At 44.6% G+C, this 21,543-nt stretch overlaps 1 protein-coding gene across 2 annotated transcripts in view; it reads left to right on the top strand.

Moving 5' to 3' along the window:
• The window catches only part of LOC139411917 (cotranscriptional regulator ARB2A homolog), a 272,716-nt gene that overhangs the window by 34,129 nt on the left and 217,044 nt on the right, over window positions 1-21,543 (top strand). For both annotated transcript variants that reach the window (XM_071158672.1, XM_071158673.1), the window contains exons 5-6: window positions 9,596-9,661; window positions 11,247-11,438. In XM_071158672.1, the coding sequence (XP_071014773.1) occupies window positions 9,596-9,661; window positions 11,247-11,438 (258 nt within the window). The remainder of the gene's footprint in view (window positions 1-9,595; window positions 9,662-11,246; window positions 11,439-21,543) is intronic.

Raw genomic sequence — 21,543 nt, 5'->3', positions numbered from 1 at the left:
CTCTTTGCAAACTGGAAACCACATATCCTGAGGCTGCATTCATTGTAGCTGGGGATTTTAACAAGGCTAATCTGAAAACAAGACTCCCTAAATTGTATCAGCATATCGATTGCGCAACCAGGGCTGGTAAAACCTTGGATCATTGCTATACTAACTTCAGCGACGCATATAAGGCCCTCCCCCGCCCTCCTTTCGGAAAAGCTGACCACGACTCCATTTTGTTGCTCCCTGCCTACAGACAGAGGCTAAAACAAGAAGCTCCCGCGCTCAGGTCTGTTCAACGCTGGTCCGACCAATCTGATTCCACGCTCCAAGACTGCTTCCATCACGTGGACTGGGATATGTTCCGCACTGGGTCCAACAACAACATTGACGAATACGCTGATTCGGTGAGCGAGTTCATTAGAACGTGCATTGAAGATGTCGTTCCCATAGCAACGATTAAAACATTCCCAAACCAGAAACCGTGGATTGATGGCAGCATTAACGTGAAACTGAAAGCGCAAACCACTGCTTTTAACCAGGGCAAGGTGACCGGAAACATGACCGAATACAAACAGTGTAGCTATTCCCTCCGCAAGGCAATCAAACAAGCTAAGCGTCAGTATAGAGACAAAGTAGAGTCGGCTCAATTCAACGGCTCAGACACGAGGTATGTGGCAGGGTCTACAGTCGATCACGGATTACAAAAAGAAAACCAGCCCCGTCACGGACCAGGATGTCTTGCTCTCAGGCGGACTAAATCACTTTTTTGCCCGTTTTGAGGACAATACAGTGCCACTGACACGGCCCGCAACCAAAACATGTGGACTCTCCTTCACTGCAGCCGACGTGAGTAAAACATTTAAACGTGTTCACTTCTTCGATATAGGGGGCGCTCTTTTAATTTTTGGATGAAAAACGTTCCCGTTTTAAACCAGATATTTTGTCACGAAAAGATGCTTGACTATGCATATAATTGACAGCTTTGGAAAGAAAACACTCTGACATTTCCAAAACTGCAAAGATATTGTCTGTGAGTGCCACAGAACTGATGTTCCAGGCGAAACCCAGATAAAAATCCAATCAGGAAGTGCCGCATTTTTTTAAACCGCCTCATTCCAATGACTCCTTATATGGCTGTGGAGGAGCTAGGAGTCAGCTTACGTTTTCCACGTTTTCCCCAAGGTGTCTGCAGCATTGTGACGTATTTGTAGGCATATCATTGGAAGATTGACCATAAGAGACTACATCTACCAGGTTGGCGCTTGGTGTCCTCCGTCGCAATTATTGCGTAATCTCCAGCTGCAGTATTTTTCCGTTTGCCTTTGATGAGAAACCGACTGCCAGGAATGATTTTTCATCGAATAGAATTGTGAAAAACACCTTGAGGATTGATTCTAAACAACGTTTGCCATGTTTCTGTCCATATTATGGAGCTAATTTGGAAAAAGGTTTTTTTTCTTAGCCAAACGTGATGAACAAAATGGAGTTATTTCTCTTACACAAATAATATTTTTGGAAAAAATGAACATTTGCTATATAACTGAGAGTCTCGTCATTAAAAACATCCGAAGTTCTTCAAAGGTAAATTATTTTATTTGAATGCTTTTCTTGTTTTTGTGAAAATGTTGCCTGCTGAATGCGAGGCTTAATGCTATGCTAGGCTATCAATACTCTTACACAAATGCTTGTGTAGCTTTGGTTAAAGCATATTTTGAAAATCTGAGATAACAGTGTTGTTAACAAAAGGCTAAGCTTGTGAGCCAATATATTTATTTCATTTAATAGGAAACGTTGCGTTATGGTATTGAGCTTGAGGCTATGATTACGCTCCCGGATACGGGATTCCTCAACGCTAGAGGTTAACCCTCGCAAGGCTGCAGGCCCAGATGACTTCCCCAGCCGCGCCCTCAGAGCATGCGCAGACCAGCTGGCTGGTGTGTTTACGGACATAATCAATCAATCCTTATCCCAGTCTGCTGTTCTCACATGCTTCAAGAGGGCCACCATTGTTCCTGTTCCCAAGGAAGCTAAGGTAACTGAGCTAAACGACTACCGCCCCGTAGCACTCACTTCCGTCATCATGAAGTGCTTTGAGAGACTAGTCAAGGACCATATCACCTCCACACTACCTGACACCCTAGACCCACTCCAATTTTCTTACCGCCCAAATAGGTCCACAGACGATGCAATCTCAACCACACTGCACACTGCCCTAACCCATCTGGACAAGAGGAATACCTTCAGTGGGGCAAAAAAGTATTTAGTCAGCCACCAATTGTGCAAGTTCTCCCACTTAAAAAGATGAGAGAGGCCTGTAATGTTCATCATAGGTACACTTCAACTATGACAGACAAAATTAGAAAAAAAATCCAGAAAATCACATTGTAGGAGTTTTAATTATTATTTGCAAATTATGGTGGAAAATAAGTATTTGATCACCTACAAACAAGCAAGATTTCTGGCTCTCACAGACCTGTAACTTCTTCTTTAAGAGGTTCCTCTGTCCTCCACTCGTTACCTGTATTAATGGCACCTGTTTGAACTTGTTATCAGTATAAAAGACACCTGTCCACAACCTCAAACAGTCACACTCCAAACTCCACTATGGCCAAGACCAAAGAGTTGTCAAAGGACACCAGAAACACAATTGTAGACCTGCACCAGGCTGGGAAGACTGAATCTGCAATAGGTAAGCAGCTTGGTTTGAAGAAATCAACTGTGGGAGCAATTATTAGGAAATGAAAGACATACAAGACCACTGATAATCTCCCTCGATCTGGGGCTCCACGCAAGATCTCACCCCGTGGGGTCAAAATGATCACAAGAACGGTGAGCAAAAATCCCAGAATCACACGGGGGGACCTAGTGAATGACCTGCAGAGAGCTGGGACCAAAGTAACAAAGCCTACCATCAGTAACACACTACGCCGCCAGGGACTCAAATCCTGCAGTGCCAGATGTGTCCCCCTGCTTAAGCCAGTACATGTCCAGGCCCGTCTGAAGTTTGCTAGAGAGAAGATTGGGAGAATGTCATATGGTCAGATGAAACCAAAATATAACTTTTTGGTAAAAACTAAACTCGTCGTGTTTGGAGGACAAAGAATGCTGAGTTGCATCCAAAGAACACCATATCTACTGTAAAGCATGGGGGTGGAAACATCATGCTTTGGGGCTGTTTATCTGTAAAGGGACCAGGACGACTGATCCGTGTAAAGGAAAGAATGAATGGGGCCATGTATCGTGAGATTTTGAGTGAAAACCTCCTTCCATCAGCAAGGGCATTGAAGATGAAACGTGGCTGGGTCTTTCAGCATGACAATGATCCCAAACACACCGCCCGGGGAACGAAGGAATGGCTTCGTAAGAAGCATTTCATGGTCTTGGAGTGGCCTAGCCAGTCTCCAGATCTCAACCCCATAGAAAATCTTTGGAGGAAGTTGAAAGTCGATGTTGCCCAGCAACAGCCCCAAAACATCACTGCTCTAGAGGAGATCTGCATGGAGGAATGGGCCAAAATAGCAGCAACAGTGTGTGAAAACCTTGTGAAGACTTACAGAAAACGTTTGACCTCTGTCATTGCCAACAAAGGGTATATAACAAAGTATTGAGATAAACTGTTGTTATTGACCAAATACTTATTTTCCACCATAATTTGCAAATAAATACATAAAAAATCCTACAATGTGATTTTCTGTGTTCCTATGATGAAAATTACAGGCCTCTCTCATCTTTTTAAGTGGGAGAACTTGCACAATTGGTGGCTGACTAAATACTTTTTTGGCCCACTGTATGTGAGAATGCTGTTCATCGACTTCAGCTCAGCATTTAACACCATAGTACCCTCCAAACTTGTCATCAAGCTCAAGACCCTGGGTCTCGACCCCACCCTGTTTAACTGGGTACTGGACTTCCTGACGGGCCGCCCCCAGGTGGTGAGGGTAGGTAACAACATCTCCACCCCGCTGATGCTCAACACTGGGGCCCCACAAGGGTGCGTTCTGAGCCCTCCCCTGTACTCCCTTTTCACCCACGACTGCGTGGCCATGCACGCCTCCAACTCAATAATCAAGTTTGCGGAACACACTACAGTGGTAGGCTTGATTACCAACAACGACGAGACGGCCTACAGGGAGGAGGTGACGGCCCTCGGAGTGTGGTGTCAGGAAAATAACCTCACACTCAACAAAAAAACAAAGGAGATGGTTGTGGACTTCAGGAAACAGCAGAGGGAGCACCCCCTTATCCACATCGATGGGACAGTAGTGGAGAGGGTAGTAAGTTTTAAGTTCCTCGGCGTACACATCACAGACAAACTGAATTGGTCCACCCACACAGACAGCATCGTGAAGAAAGCGCAGCAGCGCCTCTTCAACCTCAGGAGGCTGAAGAAATTTGGCTTGTCACCAAAAGCACTCACAAACTTCTACAGATGCACAATCGAGAGCATCCTGTCGGGCTGTATCACCGCCTGGTACGGCAACTGCTCCGCCCACAACCATAAGGCTCTCCAGAGGGTAGTGAGGTCTGCACAACTTATCACCGTGGGCAAATTACCTTCCCTCCAGGACACCTACACCACCCGATGTCACAGGAAGGCCGTAAAGATCATCAAGAACAACAACCACCCGAGCCACTGCCTGTTCACCCCACTATCATCCAGAAGGCGAGGTCAGTACAGGTGCATCAAAGCAGGGACAGAGAGACTGAAAAACAGCCTCTATCTCAAGGCCATCAGACTGTTAAACAGTCACCACTAACATTGAGTGGCTGCTGCCAACACACTGACTCAACTCCAGCCACTTTAATAATGGGAATTGATGTAAAATATATCACTAGTCACTTTAAACAATGCTACTTAATATAATGTTTACATACCCTACATTATTCATCTCATATGTATATGTATATACTGTACTCTATATCATCTACTGCATCTTTATGTAATACATGTATCACTAGCCACTTAAAACATTTTTTTTTAAATATTTTTTTTATATTAATTTATACAGCCCTTCGTACATCAGCTGATATCTCAAAGTGCTGTACAGAAACCAAGCCTAAAACCCCAAACAGCAAGCAATGCTAAACTATGCCACTTTGTTTACATACCCTACATTACTCATCTCATATGTATATACTGTACTCGATACCATCTACTGCATCTTGCCTATGCCGTTCTGTACCATCACTCATTCATATATCTTTATGTACATATTCTTTATCCCTTTACACTTGTGTGTGTGTATAAGGTAGTAGTTTTGGAATTGTTAGGTTAGATTACTCGTTGGTTATTTCTGCATTGTCGGAACTAGAAGCACAAGCATTTCGCTACACTCGCATTAACATCTGCTAACCATGTGTATGTGACAAATACATTTGATTTGATTTGATTTTTTGGTATGTATCTGTCTGGGCCTGGAATGATACTGATCTCAGAGCTGTGCTTCCTCATCTGACTACAAGCCTATTTATCCTGACCCTAGGCCTGTTTGTCAACCTGATCAAAGAACTCTGTGTAGCCGTTGGCTGACTAGTTCACACACAACAGCACATATTCACTATGCTTCATACATGCTATAGCCTACATATGCGTACACACGCACACATATAGGTTCATTCTCCCAGTCCTCTTCCCCCACCTCTGTCACCCTTCTCTTTTTCCATATCAGATAGTTCTCTGGCCACCTGAGGTGCTGAACATATAATGTAGCACAAATGACATTTCCTGCAAGGCTTATTGATGTCATTAAACACCTTCATTTTGAGCCCCGCGATCCTTTCAGTCTTCATCAGGGAGTCTGACATTTCAGTTAATTAGCTGACTCGGGCCTATGTCTCTTAAAGCATTCCTCACCCAGCAGATCATCTCATTTGGGTTGTCCGCCGGCCTGTGATTGGCTACTCCCTCCTAATCATGGCATCATTTGTCCATAATGTGATTCTTTAGACACATAATCAGGTTAGCAATGAGTTTCCAGAGCATTTGGTTATCATGACTGGTATAAGCCTTTTCCCTCTGACTTTGGTTAGAGGAGACTGTGGGCTTTGAATACAAAAGCTCAGGTATTTGTTTAACACTGTAGTAGGGGTTGGAACCCCCCAAAAAATGTTGATACTTTACATTTCTATCATAATCATTATTGTTTTCATTCCTTTCCACTGTTCTGACCAGCAAAATAAAGTTCTGAACCGTTTTTTAAAATTTCGCTCGCCATTAAATTACTTGGCGGACGAGGCCTGAAGCGCTGGGCATCTTGTTATGACATGTATTATCTGAATTAGGTCCACAGAATTATACCTACGGAGGAGCGTCTTCTATGAAGGAACTTTGAATGTCCTTGAACTTCAGAGTGGGTTTTGCGTTGGACCAACTAGTAATAACCTGTGTGCAGAGCGGCACCAGAATTCAAATATAAACACATCTTACTTGTTAATAAATCCAATGAAACGGAATCACTATAGTATGCTTTGCTTAAACGTTAGACTGTTACCATGGTTACTCCATGCTATCAGTCTGAAAGAAGTAGCTGTTAAAAAGACACAATAGTCTCTACAAGTCAGAATGTTGAATACATTGATATTTGAGGTTACTTTACTGGTTGTCTTTTTGGAGGTAGGATGTGGAGATAAGTGATCCACATGAAAGTGTTGTTTACCCGAATTTTCAAGGCGCCGGTAGGTTCTGTCAGTCTTGTGCATGTGATGCACAATATGTAAACAATAGCCGAACGTAACCAAACGTAGTCAACGGAAGCGCGTTTTCTTGCAGTCAGCTGGAAGTATTTGCCGTTCGGTCTGTGGTTCCATTAGGTTCGGCCATATTGTGCAGGTGTTTGTCACGGGCAAATTGCATAAGTATTGAAAATTAAAACCTGAAGTACAATCCAATATACAGACCAGCGTACTGAAAGTTGTGGTAATAATGCTGCTCTGTGGATTTAAAAAGCTAAACATTTTGAGCAGTAGAAGGACAAACCACACAGAAAATCGGTAAAGTTTAAATGTAATTTTATCCTACATGCTGGCTTGTAAGGAACATTTACAAAAATGTTCACACAAATGTCTTAGGCTGTATATAGCAATTGATTATGCATTACAGCCTGATTAATCAGACTATAGTATCCTTAACTAGCATTGAAATGATTAATCCATTCGTATCTAATTAAAAATCTCTCTCCCTAATTTCTGAATCAGGCTTGTAACGTCAGTAGACTATGCTTCAGAGGGGGAGGGGCAGGCTGCCTACACATGTACTGCCAAAGATTTTCAGCTTTACATTTTGAGGGCTTTGCAAAGGTGTCTTGTTGTGTTTTTTATTGGACTGGAAAAAAATGCCCTGGATGTAAAATGACGTTTTTAACCGGTTCCCATGCTTTTAAAATAACGGTTCTGTTCCGGAATAGTATAGATCACTTTCATTCCTGATTCTGATTCTGTTACTCGAAAAAATGTCATTATTTTCCAGTTCTGTTCCATGAACCAGTTCCAACCCCTGCTCTGTATGTTGTGTAGTATTATATCCCTTGACTATCCCAGACCCAGTCCCTGCTGTCATAGACTGGTAGCCGGGTCCCAGATCGGTTTGTGCTGTCATGTTTTGAATTGTAAGGAGTTGACATGATAGCACAAACAGATCTGGGACCCGGCTAATAGACTGGTAGTTTTGGTGTATGAACCAGGTGTTGTTTTAGTAGTTTGTACTGATGGAGCATTCAGGCTTTCTAACCAGGTTGAAATATATGGGCCGTGTGACAGTGTGAGGGCCCAATCTCTCTGACTGCGTGTTTGTGTGTGTGCATGCATGTGTGTTTATGTCATCAAGCCAAGGGCTTGGACACGCTCTGCCTCCATGGTGCCCCCCTCCCTGAACCTGGTTTCCTGTGGGTCTAGCTGGCTCTAAAGAGTCTAGCTAAAGCTAACATAAACACAGAGGGGCCTAGCTTTGGACCTTCCAGCTGTCCCTGTGGTCACAGCAGACACGTCCCCGTCTGACGCCACAGACCTCAGCCACACCACACCACTCACCCCTGTTCTCGTCTGACCGGGTGGGCCACTACACCACAGCACCGCCATGCCATTCCATGCCAGGCTGGGCACGTTTATTAAATACCCCCAGTAATACCCCAGTAATTACCCCAATACCTCCAACCCTTGATTCTTACAGCTGAGGTCATTATCTTCCACTACAAACATGCCAAAACACAACAGACAGAAAGTCTCCTCCGCTCTCATCCTTCTCTCATCCACTTCCCCCAAAAACACGTGTGTTTTCAGCTGCCGAGAAGCAAGAAAAAAAAGAAAAGAAAAAGGAAAGAGTTGTTGATGTCATTGAACCATGTAACCTTTGGCTGGGGGTTACGTTTACACTGTGTACAAGTTCCTTAGTGCTGTGGCTGGGCGGGATAAACATACCTTACATCAACACTGTAACCATACACTCCCTTGGCTTCCATTCCCCACATCGGGACTGCACTGAGCTTGAAGAGCACATCATGGCCAACTCCAGACACTTTAAATTATCTCACACATACAGTTTTGCCTGCCTAGTGGCCTAATAGTACCGCCTGCCTGTGTAGCGGCCTAATAGTACTGCCTGTCTAGGGGCCTAATAGTGACTTCATGTCTAGGGGTCTAATAGTGACTTCATGTCTAGGGGCCTAATACTACTTCCTGTCTAGGGGCCTAATAGTACTTCCTGTCTAGGGGCCTAATAGTACTGCCTGTCTAGGGGCCTAATAGTGACTTCCTGTCTAGGGGCCTAATAGTACTGCCTGTCTGTCTAGGGGCCTAATCGTACTGCCTGCCTGTCTAGGGCCCTAATAGTACATCCTGTCTAGGGGCCTAATAGTACTTCCTGTCTAGGGCCTAATAGTACTTCCTGTCTTGGGGCCTAATAGTACTTCCTGTCTAGGGGCCTAATAGTACTGCCTGTCTGTCTTGGGGCCTAATAGTACTGCCTGCCTGTCTGTCTAGTGGCCTAATAGTACTGTCTGTCTAGGGGCCTAATAGTTCTTCCTGTCTAGGGGCTTAATAGTTATTCCTGTCTAGCGGCCTAATAGCACTGCCTGCCTGTCTGTCCAGGGTCCTAATAGTACTGCCTGCCTTTCTAGGGGCCTAATAGTACAGCCTGCCTGTCTAGGGGCCTAATTGTACTGCCTGCCTGTCTAGGGGCCTAATAGTACTGCCTGCCTGTCTAGGGGCCTAATAGTATGGCCTGCCTGTCTGTCTAGGGGCCTAATAGTACTGCCTGCCTGTCTAGGGGCCTAGTAGTACTGCCTGTCTGTCTAGGGGCCTAATAGCACTGCCTGCCTGTCCAGGGGCCTAATAGTACTGCCTGTCTGTCTAGGGGCCTAAGAGTACTGCCTGCCCGTCTAGGGGCCTAATAGTACTGCCTGCCTGTCTAGGGGCCTAATTGATATACACTGTATATATGAACAAAACCAAAGTCCATTATTCTTTTTCATAGGCTGCATACTGTTCTTCATTGTTGTTTTGCTGTACAGGGATTTGTAACTGACATCAACATGAGACGTAACTTACACCGTATCATTGGTGTGTTTGCAGCCTTGTTAGTTGCAAATAAAGATGTCTGTTTTTGTTTGTCTTTCAGATCGTTACACAGTATGTTTATGAACTGTTGGAGAAGAAGTGCAATATGACGAAAGTCATCTTGCCAGTAAGTATCACAAGGGGAAAACGACACATTTAATTCATGCCCTTGAAGATTATTGGGGGTATTAATGGGAAAATGGACCTAAATGCTCCGGCTTCTGACAATGATTATGATATTAAGTGTCCCATGAAAACCAGGATTGGAGAGGGGGAATAAGCTTTTCCAGCTCTCTCTCTTTGTACAAAAATGTCTCAACAAATTAACTGACACACCATCTCAGAGTCTGAAAGCTGTTGCTTAATCTGTTTCGGATTCAAATGCACTCAAGGGGACTTTATTTGCTGTCGGGAGTGTATTCTAGTGTATTCTTATGTATTCTAGTGTTCTATTCTAGTGTATTCTTGTGTATTCTAGTGTATTCTAGTGTATTCTTGCTCTGTGTGTGCTCATCCCAACATTCAACACATGCTTGAATAGTCTGTTGCCTTTCTTTTTTTTACCCCCTTTTTCTCCCCAATTTTATTGTATCCAGTTGTTAGTAGTTACTTTCTTGTCTCATCACTACAACTCCCGTACGGACTCGGGAGAGGCGAAGGTTGAGAGCCATGCGTTCTCCGAATCATAACCCAGCCAAGCCTCACTGCTTCTTACACAGCACGCATCCAACCCGGAAGCCAGCCGCACCAATGTGTCGGAGGAAACACCGTACACCTGGCGACCTGGTCAGCGTGCACTGCGCCCGGCCCGCCACAGGAGTCGCTAGTGCGCAATGAGACAAGGACATCCCTGCCGGCCAAACCCTCCCTAATCCGGACGACGCTAGGCCCCATGGGTCTCCCGGTCACGGCCGGCTGCGACAGACACTGGGCTCGAACCCAGAGTCTCTGGTGGCACAGCCTTAGACCACTGCGCCACCCGAGAGGCCCTATTGCCTTTCTTTTGAAGGAAAATGGGTTTGTCCTTTTCATTTTTAGCTTGGACAATTTTTCTAGCTCTATTGCTTGTGGATTTTTTGGACTTGTGTTGTACTGGCGCAGGGAGTAACAATATCTATAAATCACCAAGGTAACCCAGGAGCCAGTTTCATTACACACTTTTCAACTTGTATCTTCTTGCCCTATTATCTCTCTATTCCCATGGAAAATTGCTCTGTTCTTGTGTGTGTGGTAGTGGTGGGTCCGTCCACCTGCGTCGAGTTGAACTTGTGACCACAGATTTTAAACAGATTAACCAGGGCCAAGTATAGAAGGAGGGAACGAGAGAAAAAGGGAGAAGAAAGGCTGAGGTCTGTACCCCTCACTTTTCTTTGTCTCCTTAAGTTCCTGTAGCTGCCACCCATGGTTTTTATGGACAGTGTGTGTCTCCTTGGATTAAGTTCCTGCAGCTGCCACCCATGGTTTTTATGGACAGTGTGTGTCTCCTTAGAGAAGCCTCTGGCATACTGGGGACCACATGCATCCAAGGGGTGGAGGGCAGTCAAGGACACACACATTTTTGAAGGACTTATTTGTTACTATGGAGAATGTCAGACTATAATAAAACAGTGCGAACAGGGCAAGGCTGTACTTCAAAAAAATATGTTTCATATATTTAGTTTTATATTACACTTATATTACAATGAAACAATGATACTGTGTGGTGTAACTAGGTGGATGTGACAGAGGAGGAGCCCAGGAGTTTCATCTACCTGAGTGCTGATGCCATGTCCAACCCTGCCAAGCTGCTGGTGCTCATCCAGGGGGACGGGGTGGTCCGGGCCGGCCAGTGGGCACGACGCCTCATCATCAACCAAGACCTGGACTCAGGGACACAGATCCCCTTCATCACCCGTGCCAAGGAGGTAGGGACCCCACACCGCCTGGGTGCTACCCAGCCAGGGTTAGAGGGGTGTGAGAGTGGCAGGCTGGTTGGGGTTACCATAGGATGGCTCTGCAGGTTATGTTTATGTATGATAGCCTGGTTGGTTAGGGTTGTGTTAGGGCTTTGTTACCTATGGTAACCTGGTTGTGTTAGGGCGTTGTTACCTATGGTGACCTGGTTGTGTTAGGGCGTTGTTACCTATGGTAACCTGGTTGGTTAGGGTTGTGTTAGGGCGTTGTTACCTATGGTAACCTGGTTGTGTTAGGGTGTTGTTACCTATGGTAACCTGGTTGGTTAGGGTTGTGTTAGAGCGTTGTTACCTATGGTGACCTGGATGTGTTAGGGCGTTGTTACCTATGCTGACCTGGTTGTGTTAGGGTGTTGTTACCTATGGTAACCTGGATGTGTTAGGGCGTTGTTACCTATGGTAACCTGGTTGGTTAGGGTTGTGTTAGGGCATTGTTACCTATGGTAACCTGGATGTGTTAGGGTGTTGTTACCTATGGTAACCTGGTTGGTTAGGGTTGTGTTAGGGCGTTGTTACCTATGGTAACCTGGTTGGTTAGGGTTGTGTTAGGGCGTTGTTAACTATGGTAACCTGGTTGTGTTAGGGTGTTGTTACCTATGGTAACCTGGTTGGTTAGGGTTGTGTTAGGGCGTTGTTACCTATGGTAACCTGGTTGTGTTAGGGTTGTGTTAGGGCGTTGTTACCTATGGTAACCTGGTTGTGTTAGGGCGTTGTTACCTATGGTAACCTGGTTGGTTAGGGTTGTGTTAGGGCGTTGTTACCTATGGTAACCTGGTTGTGTTAGGGCGTTGTTACCTATGGTAACCTGGTTGTGTTAGGGCGTTGTTACCTATGGTAACCTGGATGTGTTAGGGCATTGTTACCTATGGTAACCTGGTTGTGTTAGGGCGTTGTTACCTATGGTAACCTGGTTGGTTAGGGTTCTGTTAGGGCGTTGTTACCTATGGTAACCTGGTTGTGTTAGGGTGTTGTTACCTATGGTAACCTGGTTGGTTAGGGTTGTGTTAGGGCGTTGTTACCTATGGTAACCTGGTTGTGTTAGGGCGTTGTTACCTATGGTAACCTGGTTGGTTAGGGTTGTGTTAGGGTGTTGTTACCTATGGTAACCTGGTTGTGTTAGGGTGTTGTTACCTATGGTAACCTGGTTGGTTAGGGTTGTGTTAGGGCGTTGTTACCTATGGTAACCTGGTTGTGTTAGGGTGTTGTTACCTATGGTAACCTGGTTGGTTAGGGCTGTGTTAGGGCGTTGTTACCTATGGTAACCTGGTTGTGTTAGGGTGTTGTTACCTATGGTAACCTGGTTGGTTAGGGTTGTGTTAGGGCGTTGTTACCTATGGTAACCTGGTTGTGTTAGGGTGTTGTTACCTATGGTAACCTGGTTGGTTAGGGCTGTGTTAGGGCGTTGTTACCTATGGTGACCTGGTTGTGTTAGGGTGTTGTTACCTATGGTAACCTGGTTGGTTAGGGCTGTGTTAGGGCGTTGTTACCTATGGTGACCTGGTTGTGTTAGGGTGTCGTTACCTATGGTAACCTGGTTGGTTAGGGTTGTGTTAGGGTGTTGTTACCTATGGTAACCTGGTTGTGTTAGGGTGTTGTTACCTATGGTAACCTGGTTGGTTAGGGTTGTGTTAGGGTGTTGTTACCTATGGTAACTTGGTTGGTTAGGGTTGTGTTTGGGTGTTGTTACATATGGTAACCTGGTTGGTTAGGGTTGCGTCAAAAAGCTGTCCTGTACTGTAGGTTGGCCGTGGCTTTTTAGAGGGGCAACATTTTACACATGGCATAGGCTGTGTTGTGGGTGCCTGTGTGTGTGTGTGTGTGTGATTATATTTCTGTATTGTTTCTGTGTTGTATGTCTTTGTTGCTTTTTGATTTCTGTGAATATGTCAGCATTATAAAACTGTTATTGTAAGAAAATGTAGGCTTTTAACCTATTTCTGTGCATGCATCTCTTCTTCTGTCTCTCTCCTCTCTCTCCTGCTATGTCTTTCTCTCTATCTCCTCCCATTCTCTCTCTTCTCTCCTCTCTCTGCTGTCTTTCTCTCTCTCTCCTCTCTCTCTCTCTCTCTCCTCTCTCTCTCTCCTTTCTCTCTCTCTCCTCTCTCTCCTCTTTCTCTCTCTCTCCTCTCTCTCTCTCTCTCCTCTCTCTCTCTCTCTCTCCTCTCTCTCCTCTTTCTCTCCTCTCTCCTCTCTCCTCTTTATCTCTCTCTCTCTCCTTTCTCTCCTCTCTCTCTCTTCTCTCTTCTATCTTCTCTCTCTCTCTCTTCTCTCTCGCCTCTCTTCTCTCTCTCTCTCTCTCGCTCTCTCTCAGATCTGGTTGGTTATGCTTGTGTCTACAAAGTTGTCCTGTATTCTCTCTCGCCCCCTCTTTCTTGGAGATTCTTGCATGGCATTCCAGCTCTGCACCCCTTCAGGAGTATGTTCCCCAGGGTTTTGGGATAGGGGGCAGTGTAGGGGTGGTGGTGGTGGAAGCAGTATGTTGTTGTTATGATATAAGGCCTTTAGGAGACAACCAGGTCTAAGTGGCTGGGGAAGCTTTCAGAACACCTCAACTCTCCTATTTCACTCACTTCTCTCTACAACAGAAGAGGTATCCTATTGTTTTGTTAGCTGTCTCCCCGATAAAGAAACCTGTTTTTGGCTGGCACTTTCCTCTAAACACTCACATTCATAATGAGGAACCCCAGGTGGAGTTGCAGCGTTGGCTGTGATGCCAATGTGGTGTGAAGTGTAATTCAGATTCTCATTTCTTCTCCATGTACCCTTGTGTACGGCAGGTTTGTGTTTAGCGTGCCTGAAGCCCCACTCTCCACACTTATTTCTTTCCTTGTATCAGTGCTCATTTGTCAACCTGGCCTAGCCTACCTGCCTAATTTCATTGGGCCGCTGTTCAAATTGACTCTCTCTCTCTCCTTCTAAATGTCATAAAAACTTGCACGGCTGAGGCTGGCGGCTAAGTCCCTTTCCTGGCGCGACTGGAGCAGAAGTGTGTGTGTGTGGGTGTGTGTGTGTGTGTGTGTGTGTGTGTGTGTGTGTGTGTGTGTGTGTGTGTGTGTGTGTTACAGTACAAATGGTTATTATTACATTTGCCGGGAGAGTTGCGTTCCTCTGACGCAAATTGACAGGCGAGATATAGAGAAAGCTGTGTGTGTAGCCGTGTCCATTCATCATGGTAAAACAAGGAGCCGAATCCTTACGCCTTGACACATACCCATCATGGCATTTACAGGAAGTCTTTCCACTCTGAGCTGGAGGCCTAGTTAGTAGTAGCCGTTGCTGTTGGACCCCCGGATGAAGACAGGCAGACAGGCAGTTCTCTCTCCGACTGGCTGAGTGGTACAGCAGCTATCGCTAGACTTTACAAGGAGATGTTTATCTCAGTCTCTTCTGATCTCAGGTGGGCTGACGTATCACACAGACTGCAAGGAGATGAAGTAGAACCTCTTCACACTGCAATTTCATCCTTTCCTCCTCCCCTCCACTCCCCTCTCATTTCCCCTCCTTCCTGTCTGGCCACTTGTCTGGAAGGCTGCTCTCCTTTGTTGGAGCTGTAGAGCCACAGAGTGCTGCTGTAGTGTGTACAGGATATTGAACAGCAGAGTGTATACTGTCTGAGAAGAGCTAAGGCTAACATGTAGGTAGAACTCGTCTCGGGGCTTAGATGTTCTCCTCTCCTTGGGCGGCCATGACAGGGACAGAATGGTGTTAGGCGATAATAAACTGTTTTACTACTATTATTTATTTATTTAGCCTACAACGGAAATTCAGTGCAGATGTGCATGGAGAAATAATTCATTTCACTTAAAAATCCCCCCACCTCTGCCTGTGTTGCCCCCTTTGGCCTTTCCTATGTGCACTAGGAGATGCAGAGGATCTGGCCAGTCTGAGCCCTGCAGTCACCACTCTGATAGAGACAAAGGGAGGAGCCCTTAGCCATTCAACACACCACACACTGCCGTACCGCCGGCAGAGGGGGGAATTCACACCATGTACGTGTCAGCAGTGAAAACCCACTCTTCATTCCTCTCCACCCTCCTTTGAAGACACATTTAGGCTCGGCCTCATTGTCCAATGGGATCTGTTCTGGCAGCCGGGGATTGTGGGAAAATGAACTGATTGAGCTGGTTAATCAGACCCCAGACGCCCTCCTCCCCCTGACTGGGTGAAGCTGAGGGCAACCGGCCCTCTCCACCTTCCGTACTCAAAACACACTCATCTCTGTGACGCCAACCTATAGGCTATATCAGTAGCCCCAACCTATAGGCTATATCAGTATCCCCAACCTATAGGCTATATCAGTAGCCCCAAACTATAGGCTATATCAGTAGCCCCAACCTATAGGCTATATCAGTAGTCACAACCTATAGGCTATATCAGTAGCCCCAACCTATAGGCTATATCAGTAGCCCCAAACTATAGGCTATATCAGTAGCCCCAACCTATAGGCTATATCAGTAGCCCCAACCTATAGGCTATATCAGTAGCCCCAAACTATAGGCTATATCAGTAGCCCCAACCTATAGGCTATATCAGTAGCCACAACCTATAGGCTATATCAGTAGCCCCAACCTATAGGCTATATCAGTAGCCCCAACCTATAGGCTATATCAGTAGTCACAACCTATAGGCTATATCAGTAGCCCCAACCTATATGCTATATCAGTATCCCCAACCTATAGGCTATATCAGTAGCCCCAAACTATAGGCTATATCAGTAGCCCCAACCTATAGGCTATATCAGTAGCCCCAACCTATAGGCTATATCAGTAGCCCCAAACTATAGGCTATATCAGTAGCCCCAACCTATAGGCTATATCAGTAGTCACAACCTATAGGCTATATCAGTAGCCCCAACCTATAGGCTATATCAGTAGCCCCAAACTATAGGCTATATCAGTAGCCCCAACCTATAGGCTATATCAGTAGCCCCAAACTATAGGCTATATCAGTAGCCCCAACCTATAGGCTATATCAGTAGTCACAACCTATAGGCTATATCAGTAGCCCCAACCTATAGGCTATATCAGTAGCCCCAAACTATAGGCTATATCAGTAGCCCCAACCTATAGGCTATATCAGTAGCCCCAACCTAAAGGCTATATCAGTAGCCCCAAACTATAGGCTATATCAGTAGCCCCAACCTATAGGCTATATCAGTAGCCACAACCTATAGGCTATATCAGTAGCCCCAAACTATAGGCTATATCAGTAGCCCCAACCTATAGGCTATATCAGTAGCCCCAACCTATAGGCTATATCAGTAGCCCCAAACTATAGGCTATATCAGTAGCCCCAACCTATAGGCTATATCAGTAGCCACAACCTATAGGCTATATCAGTAGCCCCAACCTATAGGCTATATCAGTAGCCCCAACCTATAGGCTATATCAGTAGTCACAACCTATAGGCTATATCAGTAGCCCCAACCTATAGGCTATATCAGTATCCCCAACCTATAGGCTATATCAGTAGCCCCAAACTATAGGCTATATCAGTAGCCCCAACCTATAGGCTATATCAGTAGTCACAACCTATAGGCTATATCAGTAGCCCCAACCTATAGGCTATATCAGTATCCCCAACCTATAGGCTATATCAGTAGCCCCAACCTATAGGCTATATCAGTAGCCCCAACCTATAGGCTATATCAGTAGCCCCAAACTATAGGCTATATCAGTAGCCCCAACCTATAGGCTATATCAGTAGCCACAACCTATAGGCTATATCAGTAGTCACAACCTATAGGCTATATCAGTACTCACAACCTATAGGCTATATCAGTAGCCACAACCTATAGGCTATATCAGTAGTCACAACCTATAGGCTATATCAGTAGCCACAGTGATAACCACAGTGATAGCCACAGTAACTGTAGCTTACACCATGATAATAAGTATGCTATATGCCTGTCTATGACAAGCTATCACGCTATCCCCAAAACAACTAAATAAGCAATGCCCAGACTGTATGGTGTCCAAAACCCTACACCTACTTGTTACAACGATACCTACCTATGTATGACTGCTGAGCAGGCTATGCCAGTGCCTTTGCAAATATATTTTATGCATGTGTACACTATGCAGTACACACACACACACACACACACACACACACACACACACACACACACACACACACACACACACACACACACACACACGCTCCAGTCACACCACCCTCCCTCACACTCGGCACAGTTGTTGCAGGTGGTGTGGAAGTGGAGCTATATTCCTAAAGCCTGGCTGTAAAGTGACAGGCGAGGGGAGCACACTCCAGCACAGGCAGAGTAGGGAGGGGAGAGGAGGGAGGTAATGGGCTGACAGCTCCACTGCAGGGAGAGGCCCTCTTAATGACAGCTTATTCCTTCATGATTTCAATTGTTGACAGTGGACAGGTCTGCTTGTTGCATCATGGCAGCTGTGTCATTACCTTCTGGCCCTGTCAAGGCTGCATTTTGACAATGGGAGGGAGAGTGAGAGGAAGGAATGAAGGAAGGAAATATGACAACCGAGAGAATGAGAAAAATGGAAAGAAAGAAAGAATAGGTTGGGTAGAAGGTGGGCCGGATGTGGTTAGTATGTGGGCAGGATGTGTTTAGTTGTGCTGGGTTCTAGTTACCTGGTATTGTGAGAGGATCCAGAAGATTGGTGCAGAGCACAAACACTGTTGTCATTCATGGATGAAGGGGATGGGACATGCAACAAGGTAATAGCACACACACACATACCACTCTAAGCTTGCTGGTAGGCTACTTACAGTATGTAGGTCTCCCGTACAGACAGATGGATGGATGCCCAAAAATATTTCTGTCGAGGCACACTTTGAAGATGCTAGAAGATTCCACATTTACTTTTCATCTGCAAACAAAACAAGTAATGAATAGAACAATCTGATAACCCCATAGTAGAATAGTTGACCTGTTTACCTAGTCAGCATGTTGTGTGTTCCATGCAAGATAAATATTACTCTCTAGGCGCTTTCAAGTTATGAGTGTCAAACGGAGGGAAATCTGCATTCTGACAAGTTGTCAATGCACAAGAATTCTTGCAATTGCAAGGAAAACAGCAGTTTTAATGGCCTTTGTTAAAAAGAGGACGATCCCAGCTTTCCATTCCTACTTTATTTATCAACTCCTAAATATGTGCGAACTGCACCATTTTAAACCCTGAGTTTTTAGCAGCATCGTGGTTAAGCATGTTAAGCTCCACAATTTGCTGTGAGTGCAAAGGGGAGAGTGGGACTAAATGTAACACAAGTCAATTGTAGCGTAACTTGGGGTAAAACGCCACCCTACCTCAAAATAAGTTTTAGGGAGTAACTTAAAGAATTGTGATGAAACATATTACATTTTTAGTTGGGCAAGAATAGTAGCAACCAGGGAAAGTGTTGGGGGTGAAAAGGGTGACATGAAGAGGTTTCTGTGAGAAGTAGAGGCAGGGGAAAATACCCCGGGTGGTGGGTTACCCTAACAGGCAGACCTACATTATATTCACTGTGTTTATGCATGTTTTTTGGGACATACAATTTATCAATAGGATGCTAACTAGTTAAACAATTACATGTGGGAGCTACAGTACCTTCAGAAAGTATTAAACCCCTTGACTTTTTCCACATGTTGTTGTATTACAACCTGAATTTAAATGTCCTTTTTTGTCACTGGCCTACCCACAATACACCATAATCTCAAAGTGGAATTATGTTTATTTTTTATTTTTTTATTTTATTCATAAAAAAGGAAAAGGTGAATCAATAAGTATTCAACCCCATTGTTATAGCGAACCTAAATACATTCAGGAATATTTTGTTTTTTAACAATTCACCTAATTCACCTCTCTCTCTCTCTCTCTCTCTCTCTCTCTCTCTCTCTCTCTCTCTCTCTCTCTCTCGCACTCTCTCTCGCTCTCTCTCGCTCTCTCTCTCTCTCTCTCTCTCGCACTCTCTCTCGCTCTCTCTCGCTCTCTCTCTCTCTCTCTCTCTCTCGCTCTCTCTCGCTCTCTCTCGCTCTCTCTCTCACACGCCAAAGCAAGTGAAGTAGATAATAAACAAAAGTGAAATGAACAGTAAACATTACACTCACAAGTTCCAAAATAATAAAGACATTTCAAATGTCATATTATATCTATATACAGTGTTGTAACGATGTGTAAATGTTTAAAGTACAAAAGGGAAAATAAATAAACATAAATATGGGTTGTATTTACAATGGGGTTTGTTCTTCACTGGTTGCCCTTTTCTTGTGGCAACAGGTCACAAATCTTGCTGCTGTGATGCACACTGTGGTATTTCCCCAGTAGATATGAGTTTATCAACATTTGGTTTGTTTTCTAGTTCTTTGTGAATCTGTGTAAGCTAAGGGAACTATTTGTGTAATTTAAGGGAACTATTTGTGTAATCTAAAGGAACTATAAGAGCATAGCCTTGAGCCACTGAGTCTGTACATAGTCAAAGCTTTCCTTAAGTTTGAGTCAGTCACAATGGTCAGGTATTCTGCCACGGTGTACTCTTTTTAGGGCCAAATAGCATTCTAGTTTTTTCTAACTTTTTTGTTAGTTCTTTCCAAAGTGTCAAGTAATGATCTTTTTCTCATGATTTGGTTGGGTCTAATTGTTTTGCTGTCCTGGGGTTCTGTGGGGTCTGTTTGTGTTTGTGAACAGAGCCGCAGGACCAGCTTGCTTAGGGGGCTCTTCTCCAGGTTCATCTCTCTGTAGGTGATGGCTTTGTTATGGAAGGTTTGGGAATTACTTCCTTTTGGGTGGTTGTAGAATTTAACGGCTCTTTTCTGGATTTTGATAATTAGTGGGTATCGGCCTAATTCTGCTCTGCATGCATTTGGTGTTCTACGTTGTACACAGAGGATATTTTTGCATAATTCTGCATGCATAGTCTCAATTTGGTGTTTGTCCCATTTTGTCAAGTCTTGGTTGGTGAGGGGACCCCAGACATCACAACCATAATGGGCAATGGGTTCTATAACTGATTCAGGTATTTTTTAACCAGATCCTAATGGGTATCTCAAATGTTGTGTTCCTTTTGATGGCATAGAAGGCTCTTGCCTTGTCTCTCAGCTCGTTCACAGCTTTGTGGAAGTTACCTGTGGCGCTGATGTTTAGGCCGAGGTATGTATAGTTTTTTGTGTGCTCTCGGGCAATGGTGTCTAGATGGAATTTGTATTTGTGATCCTGGCAACTGGACCTTTTTTCTATCACCATTATTTTTGTCTGACTGAGATTTACTGTCATGGCCCAAGTCTGGCAAAATCTGGGCGGAAGATCTAGGTGCTGCTGTAGGCCCTCCTTGGTTGGTGACAGAAGCACCAGATCATCAGCAAACAGTAGACATTTGACTTCAGATTCTAGTAGGGTGAGGCCAGGTGCTGCAGACTGTTCTCGTGCCCTCACCAATTAGTTGATATATGTTGAAGAGGGTGGGGCTTAAGCTGCATCCCTGTCTCACCCCATGGCCCTGTGGAAAGAAATGTGTTTATTTTTTGCCAATGTTAACCGCCCACTTGTTGTTAGTGTACATGGATTTTATAATGTCATATGTTTTCCCCCCTAACCCCAATTTCCATCTTTTTGTATGGCAAACCCTCATGCCAAATTGAGTCCAAAACGTTTTTGAAATCAACAAAACATGAGAAGACTGCCTTTGTTTTGGTTTGTTTGTTTTTCAATTAGGGTGTACAGGGGGATACGTGCTCTATCGTATGGTAAATAGGTAAAAAGCCATTTTGACATTTGCTCAGTACATTGTTTTCACTTAGGAAATGTAAAAGTCTGCCGTTACTGATAATGCAGTGGTTTTTCCCAAGGTTTTTGTTGACACATTATTGGGGTCAAATTTATCTCCACTTTTGTGGATTGGGGTGATCAGTCCTTGGTTCCAAATATTGGGGAAGATGCCAGAGCTAAGGATGATGTTTAAGAGTTTAAGTATAGCCAATTGGAATTTGTGGTCTGTATATTTTAGAATTTCATTGAGGATACCTTCAACACCACAGGCCTTTTTGGGTTGGAGGGTTTGTTTTTTTATCCTGTAGTTCATTCAATGTAATTGG

The sequence above is a fragment of the Oncorhynchus clarkii genome, chromosome 6 (assembly GCF_045791955.1).
Source record: "Oncorhynchus clarkii lewisi isolate Uvic-CL-2024 chromosome 6, UVic_Ocla_1.0, whole genome shotgun sequence".
Lineage (NCBI taxonomy): Eukaryota > Metazoa > Chordata > Actinopteri > Salmoniformes > Salmonidae > Oncorhynchus > Oncorhynchus clarkii.
Note: the sequence above shows the minus strand (reverse complement) of the source record. Positions and strands in the feature narration are given on the sequence as shown.